Raw genomic sequence first — 16929 nt, 5'->3', positions numbered from 1 at the left:
CAAGCCCCACGTCGGGCTCTGTGCTGACAGCTAGCTCAGAGCCTGGAACCTGTTTCGGATTCTGTCTCCGCCTCTCCCTCTCCCCCTCCTCAGCTCATGCTCTGTCTCTCTCTATCTCTCAATAATAAATAAATATTTAAAAAAAAATGGTACCTGGATAAGTTCAGGAGAGCAAAGCGATATGTCAAAATAAAATCTTTCTTAAAAAAAATAATACTTTGGGGCGCCTGGGTGGCTTAGTCGGTTAAGCGTCCGACTTTCGCTTAGGTCATGATCTCGCGGTTCGTGGGTTCGAGCCCCGCGTCGGGCTCTGTGCTGACTGCCGGCTCAGAGCCTGGAGCCTGATTCGGAGTCTGCGTCTCCCTCTCTCTCTGACCCTCCCCTGCTCACGCTGTCTCTCTCTTTCTCCTAGAAATAAATAAAAATATTAAAAAAATAATAATAATAATACTTTGCTACTGAAGAATGGGACCAGGAGTGGAGAGGTTTCGTTATAACCCTTTTATCGTATGATTTAGGTCTTTAACCTGACATGTGCATTTCTTGTATAAAAAATAGAAACAGTAGAGACACCACCACATGCAAAATAAGTGATGAAATACAGAAGGACCGCGGGCTGGCTGCCTCCCCACAGACGCGGCTCTGCGGGAGGCCCAATTATAATCAGCGTTGCTGACGAGCCTGGACTGCGCGCAGGGAGGCAGTCACGTGAACCTGGCGACAGGTGGCACGCAGTGAAGACCGCCGGACAGTGTGGCCTCCAGCGGGGTTAAGCCCACCCGGGCAAGCGCCAGGGCACCCCTCCCTTTCCAGGCCCCCAGCCACTGTGTCGTCCTGAGTGGCCTGGACCTCGCCCCTTGGGAGTGACTCCTTCTTTCCCTGGATGTTAACGCCTTCTGACAGATTACTACCCAGGCTTGACTGGGAAGCCATGTTGTCACCCGAAGGTGGCATTTGGGACCTCCACTTGGCTTTTTTTTTTTTTTTTAACGTTTATTGTTGAGAAAGAGACGGGGCAGGTGTGGGGGTGGGGGGAGAGACACAGAATTGGAAGCAGCCTCTGGGCTCTGAGCTGTCAGCACTGAGCCTGACGCAGGGCCTGAACCCACAAACCGTGAGATCATAACCTGAGCTCAAGTCAGACACTTAACCGACTGAGCCACCTAGGCGCCCCCGGTGCTTTTACTTTAAGGACAGTTCCTTGGGGAGTTCATGTCTCACAGTTCCGGGATCTTGCAGGTCAGCCTCGGTGACCACAACAGCCCTACGGGGTAGGAGTCGGCATTGTCGCATGGCGCACCCGGAAACAGAGGCCCCGTGGCCACCGAACAGCCCATGGGAGCCGGAGCGCGGTGTGTGACCGAGGCGCTCTGGTCCCTCCCAGGTGGCCGAGAAGCTGGAGATGCTGAAGAAGCAGTATGATGAGAAGCTGGCCCAGAAGGAGGAGCTGCGCAAGAAGTCGGAGGACATGGAGGTGAAGCTGGAGCGAGCCGGGCTGCTGGTGTCGGGGCTGGCCAGCGAGAAGGCGCGCTGGGAGGAGACTGTCCAGGTCAGCTCGGGGCCCCAGGCCCTGCGGGCTGAGGGACAGTCAGGGGAGACGGGGCCCCTGGGGACAGGGACATCCAAGAATGGGGGCCAGGAGTGCTCCCCGCTCCTGTTCTTCCGATTCGCTGAGAGGAGTGGGAGGCAGGACTTCCGTGCCATTAGGAGGCCACTCCCGTGTCTGCCCAGGCCTGGGGAGCCCGCCAACCTGATGACGGGAACAGTCCCTGGCGACGTGTCCCCGCCTTTGTGGCGCTCCTGGCTTCAGGGAAGGGCTAGGCCTTGTCACCAGAATGTAAACAGGGCCGTGAAAGACAGCGGGCGACTCAGATGTAATTAGAACCAGGCTGGGGCTCTCAGGGCCAAAGCTTTAGGACAGGGGAAAGTGCCTCTGTGATGCAGCCGGCCTCCAGGGGAGAGAGCCTTGAAAGCGCCCCCCAGGGTCCCCCAAAGCCGGGTCCTCACACCCCCACCCCCACCCCAGGGCCTGGAGGAGGATCTGGGCTACCTGGTAGGTGACTGTCTCCTGGCCGCCGCCTTCCTGTCCTACATGGGCCCTTTTCTGACCAACTACCGGGAGGAGATCGTCAACCAGATCTGGATCAGGAAGGTGAGGTCTATGGGGCTGCGAGACCAGGGCCTCCGGGAGGAACCAGAGACACCTCACCCGGGCGGGGGTGGGGAGGAGAGGGGGCGCTCTCGCCTCTAGGCTGAAGGTGGGGGCTCTTCCCCGCCCAGATCTGGGAGCTTCAGGTGCCTTGCTCACCGCGCTTCACCTTTGATAACTTCCTGTCCAACCCGACCAAAGTTCGGGACTGGAACATCCAAGGGTTGCCTTCGGACGCCTTCTCCACCGAGAATGGCATCATCGTCACCCGGGGCAACAGGTACGCGAAGCTGCTGGGGAGCGGGGGCGGGGCGAGGGCGGAGCCTGTCTTCTGACCGACCGCCCTCCTTCAGGTGGGCCCTGATGATTGACCCTCAGGCCCAGGCCCTGAAGTGGATCAAGAACATGGAAGGAAACCACGTAAAGGCTGGGGTGTGGTGTGGGGGGGGGGGCGGGCTGCTTTTGTGCCGCCAGGATCTCTTCCCAAGCCTGTCCCTTCCTGAGGCCCTTCCCTGGAGTCAGATGTTCCCTCGGACCCTCATTGTGTCCCCACCTCTCTAGGGCCTCCAGGTTATCGACCTGCAGATGAGCGACTACCTTCAAATTCTAGAAAAGGCCATCCAGTTTGGATATCCAGTGCTGCTCCAGAACGTTCAGGAATATCTGGACCCCACACTCAACCCTGTGCTCAACAAATCTGTAGCCCGAATCGGTGAGGGTCCAGGCTTCACCTGGTGCTGGACTGGGGGACGAATCCCAGAGACCGGCTCGGTGGGCCACGAGGCGGGGAAGGGGCTCGCCCTTGGGCTGTGTCCCTCCACTCTGACAGCCCTGGGCTGCGGCCGGAAGGGCGGCTGGATGCCGGGCTGGGTCCGCCCCGCATCACCAGGGCCCCTGCCCCGGCTGCAGGGGGCCAGCTGCTGATGCGCATCGCAGATAAGGAGGTGGAGTACAACCCCGATTTCCGTTTCTACATCACCACCAAGCTCTCCAACCCCCACTACAGCCCTGAGACCTCGGCCAAGACCACCATCGTCAACTTTGCCGTCAAGGAACAGGTGGCTGGGGGCTGGGGCCTGGGCCGAACCGGGGAGGGGCAGCAAGCACCCCGGCAGTGGGCGGGATGGAGACGAAGGCCCCCCCCCCCCACGCTGGGCAGCAGCTGGGAGGGTTGGGAGGGGTGACCGGTGCCAAGAGTGTGCCGTCACCAGCGTGCGAGTCTCACCGCGCACCCCGGTGCCCCCAGGGCCTGGAGGCTCAGCTGCTGGGCATCGTGGTCCGGAAGGAGCGGCCGGAGCTGGAGGAGCAGAAGGACTCGCTGGTCATCAATATCGCCGCCGGCAAGAGAAAGCTCAAGGAGCTTGAGGACGAGATCCTTCGGTGAGGGCTCGCCTGCTGCCCGCCTCGCGCAGCGAGCACGGGGGGCGGGGGGCGGGGCCCGAGGACTCCCCCCGCCCCCCCCACCTGTGCGCTTCCCCTCAGGCTGCTGAATGAGGCCACGGGCTCCCTGCTCGACGACGTGCAGCTGGTGAACACCCTGCGCACGTCCAAGATGACCGCCACCGAGGTGTCCGAGCAGCTGGAGACCAGCGAGACCACGGAGATCAACATCGACCTGGCCCGCGAGGTGAGCGGCGGCGGGCGGTGGAGCCCCGCCCCCGCCATCCCGTCCCGCCCCCGCCCTGGCCCCGCCCCAGCCCTGGCCCCGCCCCCGCCATCCCGCCCCGCCCCAGCCCCGCCCCCAGCCCTGGCTCCGCCCCTCCGCAGGCTTACCGCCCGTGTGCCCAGCGGGCGTCCGTTCTGTTCTTCGTGCTCAACGACATGGGCCGCATCGACCCCATGTACCAGTTCTCGCTGGACGCCTACATCAACCTCTTCATCCTCAGCATCGACAAGAGCCACCGCAGCAACAAGCTGGAGGACCGCATCGACTACCTGAACGAGTACCACACCTACGCCGTGTACAGGTGCGCCCGCGCCGCCGCCACCGGCCTGTCCCCTGCTCCCCGTGGGGACGGAGCTCGAGCCCCGTGAGCCACACTCGTGTCTGGGCGTGTCCACGCTGCCAGCCCATGTCCCGTGGCCCCGTGGCTCCGTGGCCTGCAAGCACCGGGAACCTTGGGGAAATCCGGGTCCGGATCCAGCAGGCCTGGGGCGGAGCCTGGCCCCTGGGCGGGGGTGGGGGCGGGGGCACACACTCTTCACTCTCCCCCTTCCTTCAGGGTCCTCGCCCCTGATGAGCACCCACACCCACCTCGGGGCCACCCGGGCCTTGAGCCTTCCCCTCCCTGCCCTGCGGGTTCACTCCTGAGTCTTCTGCAGACTGCCCTGCCCGCTCTTCCCGAAGGCCCGAGTTGGCTCCGGCTCCGGCTCCCCGGGGAGTCCTCCCTGCCCCTCCTCCATGCCTGCGCCCCGCTGCTCCTCTCCAGCTGCCTGCGCAGCGGGGGCCCCTACCCAGCCATCCCTCCTCCGCCTGGCCACCCCATCACGCCACCTCAGAATCTGTCCCCCCTCTTCAGCTGACTTCCTCCAGGACACAGGCTGTAGCTCGTTCATCTCCGCCTTCGGGACCCGCAGCGAGCAGGGTCTAGTCAGTGCTGCGTGGTGTGTCGTGGCCACGAATGGCGGGGTTCGCGTGTCCCTGAGCCCTTGGCCGTGGGCGTGAAGGTTGGCTGAGATGCCGGTTAGGGCCCTTCTTGTGCGTGAGGCTCCGTGATTGTGGCACCCGCGCTCACGGTCTCTGCCGTCGCGTGTCCTGCCCCCTCCGCCCCGGTGCCCGTCTCCAGGTACACCTGCCGCACCCTCTTTGAGCGCCACAAGCTGCTATTCAGCTTCCAGATGTGCGCCAAGATCCTGGAGACCTCGGGCAAGCTCAACATGGACGAATACAACTTCTTTCTCCGCGGGGGCCTGGTGAGCAGGGCCGAGGCCGCGGGCCTGGGGGCGGGGACACGTGTGACCGGCACTTCGAGCCGGGCCAGCTGGTAAGGCCCAGGGCCCCAGCGAGCGGGCCCAGGAGAAGTGCCAGGAACAGGTGCCTGTGTGGCTCCCTGGGGGTGCGTGGGCGCCGCTCACATGACACGTGGGGGTGTGGGGCCCCTCGTACCTGTGACCCGCTGACAGGTGTGCTCTCGCGTCTTCCACTGCTGCTCGAGCCCCTCCCTCCCCGGCCTGGGCCCCGTGGTCACCCAGACGCCAGCACCCTCAGCGCCCACGCCCACATTGCTTTCGCCTGGGGAGACCACCCCTCTGGGCGGATCCCGCTCTGCTGTTCCCGTGCGGCCCAGGAGGCCGAGCCTGGCGGGAGGAACACGCTCCCACGCTGGATGGACTCGGCTTAAATCCGTTAGGCACTTACAATGCCAGGCAGCGACGCCACATTCCCCTGGGCGGTCACTGCCCACCCTCCCGGAGATCGCGGGCACCTCCCGTGCAGAGTAGCTAATAGCTGATAGCCTCTCAGTGCTCCCCACCCCCCAACCCGTCAGCACGCCCACCCCCCTGGGGTCACTTCCCACCGCCAGTCCCCCCCCCCCAATTCTTGCATTCCCTGTCTCTCCTGCCACAGGTGCGCTCGCGGCCCCCACTCCCCTCCTTCAACACTGGGTTGAAATTGCACCTCACTGAGATGTCCTTGACTTTCCTTTTTTTTTTTTTTTAAATATTTATTTCTAGGAGAGAGAGATAGCGTGAGCAGGGGAGGGTCACAGAGAGAGGGAGACACAGACTGAAACAGGCTCCAGGCTCTGAGCCAGCAGCCAGCACAGAGCCCGACGCGGGGCCCGAACCCACGAACCGCGAGATCGTGACCTAAGCGAAAGTCGGACGCTCAACCGACTAAGCTACCCAGGCGCCCCTGTCCTTGACTTTCCTATGGAATACTTCCCACTACCCCTCCCCCCCTGGCTTACAGTCTTTTGTATGCCCCTCAGCTCATTCTATTTTTGCCTGACCTTGTCATCTTTAACTAGCACTCGATAACTTAATTATTCGTTATGTTTTTGGCTCATTCTCTGCCCTCCCGTGTTGGAAAATAAGCTCCTCCAGGGCAGAGGTCTGTGCCCTTTTGATTCAGGGACGTGTCCCAAGTGCTCAAAACACGGGGTCGTTGAAGAGGGTGAGGCCCTTTCCCCCGGCGAGATCATTAGAGTAAGAGCCAGTGCTACCACGAGGCCACCAGAGGGCGCCAGCTCCCCGAATTTGCACCGAGGTCTCTGCTCAGCCCCTGGGAGCCCAGACCCCGCGCCCCCTGACTTCCCCAGTCCAGGCGGATCCCGGTGCCCCCCCTCGGAGTCCCAGATTCCTTTCTTCATGGTGCCCCGCGCAGGGTCTCGGCTTCCTCATCATTTAATTCCCTGGAGGGATTCAGGGTCAGTGCCTTCCTCCTCTCTCCGCCCCCAGGTCCTGGACCGCGAGGGCCAAATGGACAACCCGTGTCCGGGCTGGCTGGCCGACGCCTACTGGGACAACATCACAGAGCTAGACAAGCTCACCAACTTCCACGGGCTCATGAACTCCTTCGAGCAGTACCCTCGGGACTGGCACCTGTGGTATACCAGCGCCAGCCCGGAGAAGGCCATGTTGCCAGGTGCGCTCTCCCCTCCCCGCCGGGCCCTCCCCCCTGGTCCCCGTCCCCTGGCGCCTCCGAGCGTCTGCCTCCCGGCCCCGCTCCACCCCCAGGTGAGTGGGAAAACGCCTGCAATGAGATGCAGCGAATGCTGATCGTGCGCTCCCTGCGCCAGGACCGGGTGGCCTTCTGTGTCACCTCGTTCATCGTCTCCAACCTCGGCTCCCGCTTCATCGAGCCGCCCGTGCTAAACATGAAGCTGGTCAGTGGCCTGGTCTCCTCCTTGCCCACAGCGCCCCCCCCCCACCCCACCCCCTTCCTCGGCCCCTCCACCCGCAGCTCTTCCGTAGTCCCCGCCCCCCCCACGTGACCCCTGCCTGAGGCCATGCCCCGTGCTTCCGGCAGGTGGTGGAGGATTCGACCCCGCGCACCCCGCTGGTGTTCATCCTGTCTCCGGGTGTGGACCCCACTGGTGCCCTGCTCCAGCTGGCGGAGCACACGGGCATGGCCCAGCGCTTCCACGCCCTGTCCCTGGGCCAGGGCCAGGCCCCCATTGCCGCCCGGCTCCTGCGAGAGGGTGTCATTCAGGGTCAGTGCCCCATCCTGACCCCCCCTTCGCCTCCCTGGTGCGGGTCTCACTCCCGGAACCTCCGGCCGCGGTCCCACTGCCGTCACAGCAGCCACCACTCCTCCACAGGGCCACCGGGAGGGCCAGACCCGGGCCCTGGGCCTCCTCCCCAACTCGCGTGCCATCGGGTGCGAAGCGTGGGGACACAAGGCGCTCAGGGAAGGGCCCCCGCTGAAGGCAGCGTCTCCTTCCTTGCAGGACACTGGGTGTTCCTAGCCAACTGCCACCTGTCACTGTCCTGGATGCCCAACCTGGACAAACTGGTGGAACAGCTGCAGGTGGAGGACCCCCACCCTTCCTTCCGCCTCTGGCTCAGCTCCAGCCCGCACCCCGAGTTCCCCATCTCCATCCTGCAGGCCAGCATCAAGATGACCACAGAGCCGCCGAAGGTACGCACCGCTCTGTCCCTGCTGGCACCGGCGGGGGCCCGGCCTCAGCAACGACAGGGCCCCTTGGCCCCACCCCCTTCTTTCCAACTGAGTAGTAGCAGGTGCCCGGCATCGTCCGCTTAGAAGGTGCGCTCAAAACACCCCCCCAGCAGGTGGGTGCCCCTACCCCCCGTTGTACAGAGAGGAAACTGAGGCCCAGAAGAGTAAACAGCTAGCCCACGGAGGCTTCCCGCCTCCCAGCATTTCCCCGCGTCTGTCCCCGCGGCCCCCACGGGCTGGGCCCCCAGCTGGCCCTCCCGCTCCAGCTGCGGTCACCACTGCTTTTGGTCAAGACAGAAACCCTTACGGTCCGGAGCCTCTTGGGGCCGCCGGGCGCCCGTCACCATTCTCCCCTCCCTTTCTTCGCTCCACCCTTGATTCTTAAAATATCTTGTTCCTCTTCCTTGAGACCCTGCCCTGGGCCCCAAGGCTTCTGCACAAGGTGCTGGGCACCCCTCACACCCCTCCCCCACATCCCCTCCTTTGCCCCCTCCGGCCTCAGCTCTCCCTGTGGAGGTCAACATCCCAGTGATACACTCTCTAGAACCTTCCTACGGTCCTTTTACCACATGTGCGTGGTTCTTCCCTAGACTGTAAACTCCAGAGGGCCGAGGCCACGTCTGGTTTCCTTCTCGCTCTCTGTCTTGCTCACCTTGGGACTAGCACCTGCGCGTAGTAGGTACTCAGCCAGTAAGTCTGGACACACGTCTTTCATCACGTGAGTCGTCCTCGCCTGTCTTGGGGCAGCTGACATGGTCGATTGCTCCCCCCGCCCCCCCCGGGGGTTCCCCGACACACGTTTGGGGCTCTCCCTCTGTCTCCCGCCTGCGTTTCCTTTTCCTCTTGGCCTGTGTTCTATCTCCAGACTTGGTCCTTGACCTCCAACTTGGCTCGTTCTCCATTTCCCTCTTTCACAACTTGATGGAGAAATTGCCCTTTTCCTGATCCTGCCCAGTCCTTGTCTCACGCCGCCCCGGGCCTGAATCCCATCTGGCTACGAGGCATTTCCTCCTGGCACGCCACGGCCATAAATCCCACGCTCTCGGAGCGCGTGGCCAGCCCGCCGCCGCCGCCGATGATGTCCCCATCCCAGGGCTGTGAGCGGCGCCTTCGTTTTTCGAAGAACCGCTTTCTGCTTTCCAAGAAAGGTGTGCGCGGCGGCGGCGGCGGCGGCGGCGGGAGGGCCCCCTGCTGGCCCAGCGCCCCCTGGCGGGCACGCGTGTGCCGGAGCGGAGGCGGGAGCCACTTCCGGCTACACAGTGAAGGTGGGGGCCACCTGGAATCGGGGCGGGGGGGGGCCCGGGGGAGGCCCCCCCTGGCTTGGGCCTACCGCCCCGGGTCTGCAGAACCTCCCAGTCTGAGCCAGACCTTTGGCGAAGGCCCAGCATTCAGGGGGTACTTGTTTACAACAGGATTTCTCTCCGGAGCCGACTAAGAGGGCACTATTTTAAAATGTTTTACTTGGAAATCACTGTAAACTTACGCAAGGCTTGTAAGAACAGAGTTTCTGGCCGGCTCCGCGGGAGGAGCGTGTGACCCTTGATCTCCGGTTGAGTTCAAGCCCCACGCTCGGCCTGGAGCCAACTTACAAAAAAAGAAGACTGTGTCCTCACAGCTTCACACCCATCCATGTGTTTCCCAGCCTCTTCCATTGTTAACATGGTGCCTCCCCTGCCTTATCATTTGATCTCTCTCTGCGTCTACACACACACACACACACACACACACACACACACACACACACACAGGTGCACGAGCGTTCTTTCTCTGAACATTAAGAGTAAACTTTCCCCGCTAACACTTCAGTGTATTTTGGCATAAAGGGCTCAATTGTGGGAAGGATTTAAAAAATATTTTTTTAATGTTTATTTTTGAGAGAGAGAGAGTGTAAGCAGGGGAGGGCAGAGAGAGAGTCAGAGAGGGAGACACAGAATCTGAAGCAGGCTCCAGGCTCCGAGCCGTCAGCACAGAGCCCGATGCGGGGCTTGAACCCTCAAACTGCTAGATCATGACCTGAGCCGATGTCGGCGCTTACCTGACTGAGCCACTCAGGCACCCAGAAGGACTTGGGTTTTTTTTTAAATACAAACTACAGCACAGTTACCAACCTCAATAAATTGATAGTATTTTAACCAAATCTATTATATATTCCAATTGTGTTAAAGACCCAATCCTGTCCTTTATCAAATTGTCCCCCAGCACAGGATCCTTTCTGGGTCAGATATTGCACTTTTGTTGTCCTGTGAAAGAGGCCAGTTTTTGCATCAGGATACACAAAGGCAGCCCAAATAGTCAAGAGGACAGTGGTGCATTTGAGTTTTACAAGAAAGAAGGTCCGCATGACCACAGTCCCCCGTCGCCACGCCCGTTGAAGTACAGATTTGGAGTGTATTCTTGGATCACTGCCTGCCATCTAGTCCTTTCCTTTTCATTAAATATTAAGCAGATACAAAAATATATAAAATATGTGCAGGAGGGGGCGCCTGGGCGGCTTGGAGGGTTAAGTGTCTGACTCTTGATTTCAGCTCAGGTCATATCCCAGGGTCAAGGGAATCAAGCTCTGCATCAGGCTCCCCACTGAGCATAGAGCCTGCTTGGGATTCTGTCTCTCTCTCTCTCTCTCTCTCCCTCCCTCCCTCCCCCTCCCTCTGCCCCTCTTCCCTACTCGTGCTTGCACTCACTCTCTCTAAAAAAAAAAATGCTAAAATATATGCAAGATATAAAGAATCCCCATTCTTTTTTTTTTTAATTTTTAAAAACATTTTGATTTATTTTTGAGAGACAGAGACAGAGCAAGTGCGAGAGAGGTAGAGAGAGAGGGAGATATAGAATCCAAGGACAGGCTCCAGGCTCTGAACTGTCAGCACAGAGCGTGATGCGGGGCTCGAACCCACCAACTGTGAGATCATGACCTGAGCCCAAGTCAGATGCTCAACCAACTAACCCACGAGGCACCCCACAGATCCCAATTCAATACGCACCTGTGTGCCCATCTTCGTGTGTAAGAATGACTACCATTCCCACTGACTCCCCCACTCAGTTGCAGCCACTTTTCTTGGTGTCTGGCTATCAGAATCACGCTGTGCGCACGCACACACACACACACACACACACACACACACACACACACACTCATCTGCAACGTGCTTGTTTCATTCAGCACTGTGTACTTGACATTGATTCATGCTGCTCATATTTCATGGTTCCTCATATGTTCTGCATCCTAATCCTTCGTCAGTTTTCTGTTTTGCATGTTGTCTTTTTTCGTCTTAACTTATTATTGCTGCTGTTATTGGTGAATAGAGATCCTTTATTTGTATGAGATGGAATTTAGCTGTTTTCTCCTTTATGGCTTGTGCTCCTAGGTTGTGTTCAAGAAATCTTTGCTTACTCCAAGGTTGTAAAGCCACACTCTTGTCTTCAAAACGGTTTTTTATAAGGGGCGCCTGGGTGGCTTTGTCGGTTAAACCTCCAACTTCACTTCAGGTCATAATCTCACAGTTTGTGAGTTCGAGCCCCGCATCAGGCTCTGTGCTTACAGCCTGGAACCTACTTCGGATTCTGTGTCTCCCTCTCTCTCTCCCCCTCTCCCAATCACACTCTGTCTCTCTCTCCTTCGAAAATAAATAAACATTAAAAAAGAGTTTTAGGGGCACCTGGGTGGCTCCGTCGGTTAAGCGTCTGACTTCGGCTCAGGTCATGATCTCATGGTTCGTGGGTTCGAGCCCCGCGTCGGGCTCTGTGGTGACAGCTCAGAGCCTGGAACCTGCTCCAGATTCTGTGTCTCCCTCTCTCTCTGACCCTCCCCTGCTCACGCTCTCTCTCTCTCTCTCTCTCTCTCAGAAATAAATAAATAAGAGAGTTTTATAACTTGACTTTCACATTCAGGGGTTTTAGCCACTTGAAATGGATCCTTGTGAGTGCGGAATGAGGTAGAAGTCTAATTTTGCTCCCCCTCAGCCCCCCCAAGTAGATAACCCATTCTCCCAGTATTACCATCGAATAGCCCACCATCCGATGGTGCCAAGCCTTAGCTCACCTTTACACACACCTAGGTTTCTGGGCCCTTTATTTCTGTTCATTGGTTGGGTTGTTTATATTGATCAGTATATACCATCTTAGTTACCGTTTGGCTCCATAATAATGCTTCATAGCCTCTAAGGCAAGTCTCTTCACCTCATTCTTCAGGCTGAGTGTGGCTTTTTATTCTCCAACAGAAATGTTGGAATTAGCTTGTCAAGCTCTACACACAAAATCCTATTGGTCAGTTGGGAGGAAATCAACATCATCAGTAGATTGAGTCTCCCAATCCATGATTATAGTATGTCTCTCCTTGTCTAGTCTCTTTCTCCACAGTTTTGTCATTCTCTTTATAAAGATCTATACATTTTTATTGGATTTATTCCTAGAAACATTACATATTTTGATGTTATAAATGACAATATTCTTGCTTACTTTCCATTCTGTCCATCATAGATGGGTCTCTTTTTTTTTATTCTTTTTTAAATGTTTTTATTTATTTCTGAGAGAGAGAGAGAGAGACAGCATGACCAGGGGAGGGTCAGAGAGAGAGGGAGACACAGAATCTGAAGCAGCTCCAGGCCCTGAGCTGTTAGCACAGAGCCCAACACGGGGCTTGAACCCATGAACCGTGGGATCATGACCTGAGCCGAAGTCTGACGCTTAACTGACGGAGCCGCCCAGGCGCCCCGTAAAGACGAGTCTTCTTAGAGCACTGTTTCAATGTATCGCGGTCATACTCGAGACAGGAAGTGGCCCCGTGACTCCTGGTAAATCACGGCCCTTCTGACCCCACCTGAGTCCTCCAGCTTGACTTCAATTAGACCCATCTCCTTACCTATTCTCCCCTTTGTGCTTTTACTCCGTCAATTCTTTGCATGTCCAGGAGACCAATGCCCCCTCAGCCTCACGGTCTCCTTCCCATTTGTGAGGCTTCGTCCAAATCCCAACCTCTTCTCGAAGCCTGATGAATCTATCACATGGCATGCCCCTCTTTGATGATACACTATGGCCCCTTTAATCTCCACCAAACCTTTGCACCTAATGGTGTACGTTTTTGTGGATTAATAGTTGCATGTATAGGTCTTCATATTTTCTGGTATTCCCAAATTGAGCCGCCTACCCACCGTCGAGAACATCACGGCCGCGAGGATCAAAAGTGGGGGGACAAGGAGTTAGAGCTGCCAGTAGCCCATACAGTGCCCGTGTGCAAGTTAGTGAAAGGCACCCACCCAGTCCTGTGAATCAGTGCGCATCCTGGCATGCAGGTCAAGGGCTGCATTTCAGCCTTCACCGACCTCTTTGGCCAGTGCCCTTGGGCAGTAAGCAGCCTCCACAACTGTGACGGTGCTACTGGCAGGGCTTAGCACGATGCACGCCACCCCATGTCCGCCCTGCATCGTCCCCAGGGCCTGAAGGCCAACATGACGCGCCTCTACCAGCTGATGACGGAAACGCAGTTTTCTCGCTGCTCCAAACCGGCCAAATATAAGAAGCTGCTCTTTGCCCTCTGTTTCTTCCACTCCGTGTTGCTGGAGCGCAAAAAGTTCCTGCAGCTCGGCTGGAACATCATCTACGGCTTCAACGACTCGGACTTTGAGGTCTGTGCTAACAGGGGGCCGGCATCCCAGCCCCCTGTCTGCTTCCTGCCCCGCGGCTCCCCCCACTCCCGGCCTCCCGTGGGAGGTTCCTGCCCTAACTCTGTGTGTGTGGGGGGGGGGCTGGCGCCGTGCACAGGTGTCCGAGAACTTGCTGGGTCTCTACCTGGAGGAGTACGAGGAGACACCCTGGGATGCTCTCAAGTACCTCATCGCAGGCGTCAACTACGGCGGGCACGTCACGGATGACTGGGACCGGCGGCTGCTCACCACCTACATCAACGAGTATTTCTGTGACCAGGCTCTGTCAACCCCCTTCTACCGGTGAGGGGGAGGTGGTGCCCAACGGGGGGGGGGCGGGCAGGGGGCAGCCGGTAGACCCTGCGGCGGGACTGTGGTCACTGGGAGTGTTGGAGGAGGGGCCAGGAGGCTGGGAGGAGGCGGGGCTCGTGGGACTGGGAGGGGAGCGGGCGCAGGGGGCTGGGTGAAGGGGGCCATGCACCCGCCTAGGGGCTGGGGTCTTGCCCTGGCGCTGAAGCCCCGGGAGTGTGGCCCACAGCGCGGTCATACCTGCGCTGTGGGTCCCCAGGTTGTCAGCCCTGGAGACTTACTACATCCCCAAAGACGGGGGTCTGGCGTCTTACAAGGAATACATCAGCATGTTGCCCAGCATGGACCCGCCCGAGGCCTTCGGCCAGCACCCCAATGCGGATGTGGCCTCCCAGATCACTGAGGCACGGACTCTCTTTGAGACTCTGCTGTCCCTGCAGCCCCAGATCACACCGGTCAGCGCCGGAGGCCAGAGCCGGGAAGAGAAAGTAAGGGGGGGGGCACCCAGTGGGAGGGCTGGCGAGGAAGCAGAGGCCCCCACTCAGAGCCCCCGCCCGCCAGGTCCTCGAGCTGGCTGCCGACGTGAAGCAGAAAATCCCTGAAATGATCGACTACGAGGGGACCCGCAAACTGCTGGCCATGGACCCCTCCCCCCTCAACGTGGTTCTTCTGCAGGAGATCCAGAGATACAACAAGCTTATGGAGACCATCCTGTAAGATGGAGAGGGAATCCGTGGCACGTGGGGGGGGGGGGGCAAGAGGAAAGGCGCGTCCCCCACCCAGTCCCCCACCTGGGAGGGCCAGGCCCATCCCGTCCCTAAGCTTCCGCCTTGCCCTGCTCAGGTTGTCACTGACAGATCTAGAAAAAGGCATCCAGGGCCTGATCGTCATGTCTACGAGCCTGGAAGAGATTTTCAATTGCATCTTCGACGCCCACGTCCCTCCGCTCTGGGGAAAGGCAAGGTTCCACAGCGGCTGGTCCCCAACTCCAACACTGAGTCCTCTGGCCCCTGCTCCCCTGGTCTCCTGGCTCTAGGAGCAAAAGCCAGGGAGTCTGGGGTTTGGAGCCACACAGATTCGAGTTTGAAATCTGGTCCCGCCATTCACAGACTGGCTTTGCAGCTATTAACTCAGGGACTTAGGGCGGTTACTCACCCCTCCGGGGACGCGTCAAGGATTCCCTGTGCGTTAACTCTTAGTAGGTGCTTCGTTAATGATAACTGGGTAACGCACTGTTACTGCCACGGTTACATAGTGGTCGCTTTATGCTTTTCTCCTGGGAGGGGGCTTTTGCAGAGAGCCTGGCCCCGCTGTAAGGGGGGACGGGCTGACACCACAGCTCGTCTCCTATCTGCGCCCAGTGCGCCCAGTGTAGATTTGAATGCGTGGGGGCGCCTGCGTGGCTCGGTTGCTTGGGCTTCCGACTTCCCGTGGGGTCATGATCTCTGACAGCTCAGAGCCCGGAGCCTGCTTCCGATTCTGTGGCTCCCTCTCCTTGCCCTTCCCCGTTCACACTCTGTCTCTGTCTCTCAAAAATAAAGATTTAAAAAAAAACTTTAAAAAAATAAAAGATTTGAACGCGTGAGTGAACGCACACCTAGGCACTCACCGCCTCCCGTCCCCCAGGCATACCCCTCGCAAAAGCCACTAGCGTCGTGGACGCGGGACCTGGCCACCCGCGTGGAGCAGTTCGAGCTGTGGGCCAGCCGGGCCCGGCCGCCCGTCCTCTTCTGGCTGTCGGGCTTCACCTTCCCCACCGGCTTCCTCACGGCCGTGCTGCAGTCTTCCGCGCGCCAGAATAACGTGAGCCACGTGCCAAGTGTGATTGGGGGGGGGTGCGGCGACGAGGCCTTGCCCTCCGCGTCAGGGGTCCTCCCTTATTCTCGCCTCCCCCCCCCCCCCCCCCCCCAGATTTCGGTGGACAGCCTCTCTTGGGAGTTTATTGTTTCCACCGTGGACGACAGCAACCTCGTGTATCCACCCAAGGTGGGGGCAGATGTGCCCGGGGCTCCGTGCGAGGGCGGGACAGGTGGAGGGGGGCGCTCTCAGCCCAGCTGGGAAAGGACCGGTTGAGAAGGGAGGAGAGCGGAGGCGGGCGTGGGGCGCACGGGCCGGGTCCACACTCCTCCCCGCCCCCCGGCCCCGCCCCCGTGTCTTCCCAGGACGGCGTGTGGGTCCGGGGCCTGTACCTAGAAGGCGCCGGCTGGGACCGGAAGAACTCCTGCCTGGTGGAGGCGGACCCCATGCAGCTCGTCTGCCTCATGCCCACCATCCACTTCAGGCCCGCAGAGAGTCGCAAGAAAACGGCCAAGGGTAGGATGGCGTCCCCAGAGCCGCCTCCCCCACCCCGTCCTCCGCTCCGCCCCTCCCCCACCCCGGCTCCTGCTCCCCCAGAGGCCCCAGCGCTCTGACCCCGTCCCCTCTCCTCTCCTCCAGGCACGTACTCCTGTCCCTGCTATTACTATCCCATCCGGGCGGGCAGCTCAGACCGGGCCTCCTTCATCATTGGCATCGACCTCCGCTCTGGGACCATGACATCCGATCACTGGATCAAGAGGGGCACCGCTCTACTCATGAGCCTGGACAGCTGAGGAGGCCTCGTCTTCCTCCCCGCTTGAGGGAGGGTCGGGGACTCTGGAGGCCAAGACTGATCATGCACTTGGGACTAGGGCTGGACTTCACTCTGGCCTTGACCGTGACTGACTGTGCCGCGTGACCCTGGAGATAGCCTTTAATAAAGGTGGAAGGATTGCATCGGAGCTCAGAGCAGTAAAACGCCCGCAACCACAAGCCTTAAGCCTCTCAATGGGGTGGTGGGGGTTTGGGGAGAGAGGAAGCCCGGGTCTTTCAGAGGAAGGGAACCCCTCGGAGGGACAGCTTTGGACGGGGAAAAGGAGCTTGGGAAGCGGGAGGTGTGGCCTTGAACGAGGGGGCAGGGCGGTGGGGCCTAAAACGGGTGTGGCTAAGTCTCGGGGCTGGGTTTGAGCGGGCGGGGCGGGGCTTATTTTGGAAACGCGCGTGATCCGAATGGAATAGGGGTTCGTCCGGCAGGGACCGGGGCTGGGCCGGGTAGCTGGCGCCCGGCGCCCGGCACCGGGCGTCCTGTTCGGCACGTGCGCCGAGGCGAGCGGGACAGCCGAAGGCGGGGCGGGGCTCGAGAGGGGGGACTTCGGCTCGAGGAGAGGCGGGACCATGAGAAGGGGGCGGGG

General features: G+C 59.6%; 1 protein-coding gene across 1 annotated transcript in view; it reads left to right on the top strand.

The window, feature by feature from the left end:
* Positions 1-16479, top strand: part of DNAH2 (dynein axonemal heavy chain 2) — an 88365-nt gene extending 71886 nt beyond the window's left edge. The window contains exons 66-88 of the mRNA XM_039231640.1: positions 1385-1549; positions 2027-2152; positions 2281-2429; positions 2503-2569; positions 2711-2861; positions 3059-3207; positions 3396-3529; positions 3632-3776; positions 3917-4116; positions 4936-5062; positions 6551-6737; positions 6830-6978; positions 7122-7305; positions 7543-7733; positions 13202-13393; positions 13530-13714; positions 13980-14208; positions 14282-14433; positions 14564-14678; positions 15347-15523; positions 15632-15706; positions 15883-16033; positions 16157-16479. Coding sequence (XP_039087571.1) covers positions 1385-1549; positions 2027-2152; positions 2281-2429; positions 2503-2569; positions 2711-2861; positions 3059-3207; positions 3396-3529; positions 3632-3776; positions 3917-4116; positions 4936-5062; positions 6551-6737; positions 6830-6978; positions 7122-7305; positions 7543-7733; positions 13202-13393; positions 13530-13714; positions 13980-14208; positions 14282-14433; positions 14564-14678; positions 15347-15523; positions 15632-15706; positions 15883-16033; positions 16157-16311 — 3555 coding nt within the window. The 3' untranslated portion in view covers positions 16312-16479. The remainder of the gene's footprint in view (positions 1-1384; positions 1550-2026; positions 2153-2280; positions 2430-2502; positions 2570-2710; positions 2862-3058; positions 3208-3395; positions 3530-3631; positions 3777-3916; positions 4117-4935; positions 5063-6550; positions 6738-6829; positions 6979-7121; positions 7306-7542; positions 7734-13201; positions 13394-13529; positions 13715-13979; positions 14209-14281; positions 14434-14563; positions 14679-15346; positions 15524-15631; positions 15707-15882; positions 16034-16156) is intronic.
* Positions 16480-16929: the final 450 nt, after the last annotated feature.

This window comes from Hyaena hyaena, unplaced genomic scaffold, assembly GCF_003009895.1.
Source record: "Hyaena hyaena isolate Hyena2069 unplaced genomic scaffold, ASM300989v1 scaffold_58, whole genome shotgun sequence".
NCBI classification, from domain to species: domain Eukaryota; kingdom Metazoa; phylum Chordata; class Mammalia; order Carnivora; family Hyaenidae; genus Hyaena; species Hyaena hyaena.
Note: the sequence above shows the minus strand (reverse complement) of the source record. Positions and strands in the feature narration are given on the sequence as shown.